The 6,000-nt window shown below is 50.8% G+C and overlaps 1 protein-coding gene across 5 annotated transcripts in view; it reads right to left on the reverse strand.

Moving 5' to 3' along the window:
- Positions 1–4,624, reverse strand: part of Rdl (Resistant to dieldrin) — a 354,036-nt gene extending 349,412 nt beyond the window's left edge. For 4 of the 5 annotated variants that reach the window (XM_077702176.1, XM_077702174.1, XM_077702172.1 and 1 more), the window contains exon 1: positions 2,694–4,623. In XM_077702176.1, coding sequence (XP_077558302.1) covers positions 2,694–2,797 — 104 coding nt within the window. In that variant the 5' untranslated portion in view covers positions 2,798–4,623. Of the gene's footprint in view, positions 1–2,693 lie in introns of all 5 variants that reach the window. The other variant, XM_077702173.1, reaches the window with a different exon arrangement.
- Positions 4,625–6,000: the final 1,376 nt, after the last annotated feature.

The following is a 6,000-nucleotide window of genomic DNA, read 5'->3' on the forward strand; positions in this document are numbered from 1 at the left end:
TCAGACTGCAGTTCGCGATTGTCGTCGTCATACCTGATTTGACGATAAATGACGCAATCGTCTGCGTATAGATGCATTGAAGAAGACACATGGATAGATAGATCATTAATATATATTAAAAATAGTAAGGGACCTAGAACTGAACCTTGAGGCACACCAGATGTTACCTCATTAAGTTGGGAGTCGAAACCATTTAGCGTGACATATTGAGAACGGTTGTTAAGAAAATGTTCTAACCATAGCAGTAACTGGGGATCGAGGTTGAGGGCGGAAAGTTTAGTCATTAGTAAAACGTGGTTCACCTTATCAATGGCCTTGGCAAAATCCAGGAAAATACAGTCAACCAAAGAATTGCTATCAAGATAGGTATGGAGCGAGTGAGTAAAGTGACGTAACTGTGTTTCGCATCAGAAAGAACGCCTAAATCCATGTTGTGCGGAATTGAAAAAACAATTAAACTCAAGAAAATTACAAATGTGCGAATATAGGACGTGCTCCATAATTTTGCAGGGGATGCTTGTCAATGAAATTGGCCTGTAGTTTAGAGGTGTATGTCTGTTTCCTGATTTATGCAGCGGGACGACCTTGCCAATCTTCCAGTCTCGTGGTAAAATTCCGCTATTTAGGGACTGCTGGAAAATCTTTGCCAGAAAAATGGATGAGTAGTTTTTAGTTTGCTTCAGAAACTTTGCGTTGATGCCGTCTATTCGGCATGAAGATGTCAATTTCAATGAATCAATGATTTTTACAATTCGAACAGACTCAAACACAACAGGAGACATGGCACAAAAGCTTGGTTTAGCCTGGTTCTCAAACCCTTATCGGCATCGGCCTGTTCAACAGGTGTGCGAACTCAGTAGTGGTTGCAGTTTATTAGTGCGTCCTTTGTGGCTACGCCCTGTAGTTTCAAGATAGTTTTATCTGTAGGAAAACTGTCGGTAGTTGGCACGAGTTGATATAAACAGTAGAATCAATGAAACATTTCTGGGAGGAGAACTTAGTTTAGTAAAGGCGCACGTAGGGGAATGTGAACATTTCGCTCATCCAATGAAGAATTGTGTTCGAATGTTGAACCTGTTTCATTATCCAAAGTTCTTTTTTAAAGGAAATACTTTTTGACACTTGATTTTTTTTTGTTTTAAATTTGTATTCTTCAGAACTGGCTGAAAGTGAATGAGTTATAGTGATGGGCAAATGCTGTAGTCTAAGGTATGGTTACACATGTATTAGCTAGAAGTGGGCTGTAGGGAGCACCGAATTATACAGGACTGTCCCATTGGGGCTTTTTGTGGGGAACGTAAATGCGAGAAATTAAAATGCCTGCCCTATACTTCGCGCAACTGGTATTTGGCTACCTCGTGTACCTTCTGTAAGCACTGGCTTGGTCTTGTTCTGTGTTGTCGAAGTTTAAATATCCCTATGTTCTTACTACATACAAAAGTAGAAGCAAAACAATTTGATGAGTGTGTAAATAGGAAAAGCAAAATCCCGAAAACAATCAGGTTTTCGTTCCACATGCTTGAATAAACGTGGCTGTTCGTGTTCTTGCAAAGCCAGTAGTTTGGGCAAGCGTATCTTCCCACAAATCAGAAGTTTCGTATTACAGTTACAGAAGAAAAACGCAAAATTCGGTATAACCAGTGATGCACCAAAAAGTAAAAAGTATTAAGCCAGCAATGCAAATAAACACCCTTGTTCTATATCTGTCATTAAGATGAGTTCATTAGAAGCTTCATGCCCAGTTTAGGAGGTGTGTAGGTAGTTTAACCGACCTTGAAGAAGGCGATGCAGTCACTAACCGGAGCAACAACTATCGTGATTTCGGCACTGTGACTGGTTCATAAACTCAGGAAGAAGTAAACGTTGGGTTGTAAATACTAAAAATCTTACCATTTGTTGGTATTTGGGTAACACTATTGACATTCACCAAGACGTTACTGTAACTCCAGCCACCTCCAAAGAGTCACTAAACAGGGGTACTTGCTGTAACAGTGCTTTTACATGTGGTCGTCTTGGTTTCTGGCACGCTGAGAAGAAAATGACGACAACGATTGCTAGACATGTGGTGGCCAAACAAGTTTCTTCACTCATCCATGAGGCCTCGCACACGTTCAGGGTAACAAATAGTTTTGCGTTGCATCAGTTGATACGCGCTAAGAATGCAGCATATGGTACATACTTCGGGGAATTTATAAGAAGGGTCAACTGAGTTCCCCTTGTCACCAGTACAACTAGCTATTCATTATAAAACCAGCAAGATTTGTAAAATTAGTGTCATGGCTTGCTATGCGACTTCAGACACTATGGCAGGGACATTCACCCAAACTGCTTGGGGGAGAGATTTTGTCCCGCCAGTGAACTGTGAACTGTGGAATAGTGAACTGATGATGTGACAAGGCCAGAAAGACGACAACACAAAGTGCTCGTTTCCTATTGCCATGTTGGGCCAACTGGCACGAGCAACCACCCTTGCAAGCAGGAACTGCGAAAACTGTCAATTGCTCGCTGAACTCAAGCGCAGCTTTTGTGATGGCAACAGATCTCTTGCTGAATGTTGGTATGCACAGTGAGTGACGTGGCACGTTCCCACGGCTTTAATTGCCTACCCGCTTATCACCTCCAGAGTAAAAACACTGCACACCCTGCATTCAGCAGACAGACAGACACGGGGAGAGAAAAGCGGCGTTACTCACCCCGGCTGCAGGGGGGCTGGACCATTATCCCGACCGGCACTGGTGACAGCGACGGCCACGAAGAGAACGAAGGACCAGCAACTGAACGCCATCCCTTGTCTCATTTCAAAAAAGTCGTCAGCCTGCGTGTGAAGCTTCTTTCGCTGTGCAAGAAAAAATCTTCCGGAGACGCGTGCTCAAGTTGAAAGGTCCCTCGCGTGCGGCTGCGCTTTTTTTCTTAAAGAGCGCGTCACTGACTGCTCGGATAGAGAATGCGCTCAGCGTGCGGTTTGCAGGATTTGGCGGTCAAGACACCTTCAGCGACCGGGCTGGACGTAAACATCTGCGGCTCAGCTTGTGCTTCTCTCTTCTTGCGAGTGCGAGGGGGACGACTCTGCTCTGTCGCAAGCACGAAAGCCAGTGAACTTGGATTCTTCGAGAAAACGGTGAGGTGTAAAGAAGACGGGGGATCAGAGAAGAAAGCGCTCGGCGACTACAGCTGCGCCGCCGGTCACTTCCTGGAGGGACAGCAAGAGTGTGCACTTGTTATTAAGGATCGTGGATGCCACGGCTTGAACCGAGCCCCGAAAACAAAAGCGATAAGTGTCGAGGGAGGATCGAAAGATGCGGGTGCGTGTGCAGCTCCCCGAGTGGCTCGGACTCCAAGCGGCGCGCTCCTTGCGTGCGGTGGTCGTCTCTGGAGGGAACCTTGCTCGGCTTCACGGTTTTCTTGCACCGGGGAACCAAGGACTGGGACTCGAGGCCTGTGAGACTTGCTTCTTCCTTTGTATGGCGTCGCGTCGCTCGAAAAGAAGCTTGACGCGGGCGTTGCTTCGTGGACCGGTTTCGAATTCCGTCGGCTGCGTGGGTCGGAACGTTCGGCTTGCTCGAGGGAGGCGCTGTGCGCACCTAGTCCGTTGCGGGGAGGCCCTCAGGCGACCCCGGTCTGCGGCATGGCGCCCTCGCGAGCTGATCGCTGGTCGTCGGTCAGGCCGCCTCCGTCGTCCTCGCCACCGTCTTCCTGCGCGTCCTGCGTCGTGGTTACGCGGCTCGTCGAGCGGCGGTGTGTCACGCCTTTCGCGAACGACTGGAGGTGGGATCACATGACACGGCGGTGGTGCGCGATCGACGCTGAAGCGGCGAGTCCCGATTTCGGCTGTGCACGAGGAGGGCCGGTGGATGGCGACTCTCTCCGCTGGTATTTGTCCCGTGCACTCACCGTAGCCGATTTGTGCCCCTGAGAGAGCCCCTAGGCGCCAGCGTTTGGTTAAGCGACGATGGTTGCGGGCGGCCTCAGGAGGACCACCAGTTGACTTTGGGAACGATTGTCACGTACAGCGAGGCGTACGGCCAGGCAGGGGGATGTGCAAGAAGCGGCTTGAGAACAACTTAGGGAGTGACCGAGCCTTGAAACCAAGTCTTAAAACACAAGGAACCAAACAGTATACCAACCGACTAGGTGGAAGTGCGAGGTGAGATCAGGGAGCGTACTGCTGCTCTCGGGCTTCCTGGCGGCGGCGGCGGCGGCGGAGAGGGGTCGATGCGTGGGCCCGGACGTCGGCGTTTGGAACCAGCCGGCCGGGCGACAAACGTGGCCGACACCGAGGGAACGAAAGCAGAAGGCAACTGAACGGGGAAGGGCCCACGCGCGCACCGACCACCACCAGCAGGACCAGCGGGAGGCGGATGAGCAGGTCCGAAGATGGAGCCCGGACGGGAAGAGGAGCGGGAGGATGGAACGCGGACTGGGGGGGGGGGGGAGGGGGGACGACCCTAAACACAAACAAGGAGGGGGAACCTAAGGCGCCAAGTCCTGCGGGGGGGCTCTCTCGCTTGGCGGGCTACTCCCCTTCAGAGTCCTGCGGCTCGTCCCTGGCAGGGCCCTGGCCGCAGCGCCCGCAGACGGGTGGTCTTGGACCGTCGCATACCGGCACTGCAGGATTTCTGAAGCGTCGCTGGCGCGCCGGCTGCCCCCTCGCCCTCCCCCTGCTGGGAATCCTCGCCCCTATCCGGGCGCATGCGCTGGACGAACCCCGCTCCCGATCGATCAGGGCCGGAGGAGCAGCCGGCGCTGCGCCGACGTACGCGCCCCCACGTCCAGCGGAAGTCCCCCCTTTGGCCCCCGACGACGACGTCCCTCGCCGCCATTGCCCAGACTTCACCCCTCTTTCACTGGGGGACAAAAGCTGCGGGCCCCTCTTCTTCGCTCCCCTGAAACCGAAGCGGCATTCTGGACTCCCGTCTGCTATACTGGCCGCTCTTCCAGAGTCGTCGCCTGCCAGTCATCGATTCTTGCACTTGTTTACACTCTCGCCTCGCAGCTTTCTTTTCCCTCGCAGTGTTCCAGTTGACTTCTTAATTCTGCACTTTCGTCCTCCGCTGCCTCAATCCCCTCTCCTTCCGGCTCAATCGACTCTCGGTGGGATATCGCGCACTCGTCTTAAATTGTGCTCTGTCGGCCCAGTCGACACGCATGCTCTCCGTGTCGACTGCAAGGCAAAGAAAAGCAAAGAGCACGCAAGCAGTGTTTTAATGCAAACAAAACGAATCCTTGAGGCCGATGTATATTATGGGCCCGATTGCCGAGTTGAGTTTCTTGTTTTCGCCACTCTTACGCTCGGAGTCTCGCACGCTCTCGTCTGCCCTGAGGGCATGTCTGCCGGAATGGCGTGAAACGAAGTTGCAGTCTTTATTGCGACCAACTGTAACTGCCTGACGAAATTTCTTTGGTGTCTGGTGTGTTTTGGTGTCTTTTCCTAGCCTTTCTTTTGCTTTGGGACCCTGTCACCGCCTGGGCCATTTCTTTGGAGACCTCAATACTAAACGTTTCCTCCTATCCCAGTCTTTTTTCTTTACATTTGTCTTTTTAACGCGAAAGTGTTTTATTCCAGGATACACAGATTCAACTGACGTCATATCCGTCGCGGAAGTGACGCCAGTACAACGAAGCAAGCGGCCTGTAAAGGGTGCACGCCTGCACACAGGGTCTTTTTGCGGGGAAGCAACCTTTACTATTAAAGAGTACGTTATACTTAAGGTTGTTCGTTTTCGGGTTTTATATTTCAACACGAACGTGTTTTATGCCGGAATGCCCCAAGATTTCACTGACGTCACTAAGCGCATCCACAAGACAGCCGCCGACCCGTAAATCATGCTCAGCTGCCGATTTCACTGAACATTTCACTTTCGTGTTTTACCGATTCCTATGACAAATCAGCATAATTTTTGATAGGTCTGTACACGAAGGTTTGAAATTGCATGGCCCAGAAAGAATAACCAGTTTTGATTTTGCATATCTGCACTAAAGGATCAATGAAGTGACGGCATT

This window comes from Haemaphysalis longicornis, unplaced genomic scaffold (assembly GCF_048455015.1).
Source record: "Haemaphysalis longicornis isolate Haplotype H1 unplaced genomic scaffold, Haemaphysalis longicornis Haplotype H1 scaffold_3, whole genome shotgun sequence".
Classification (NCBI taxonomy): domain Eukaryota; kingdom Metazoa; phylum Arthropoda; class Arachnida; order Ixodida; family Ixodidae; genus Haemaphysalis; species Haemaphysalis longicornis.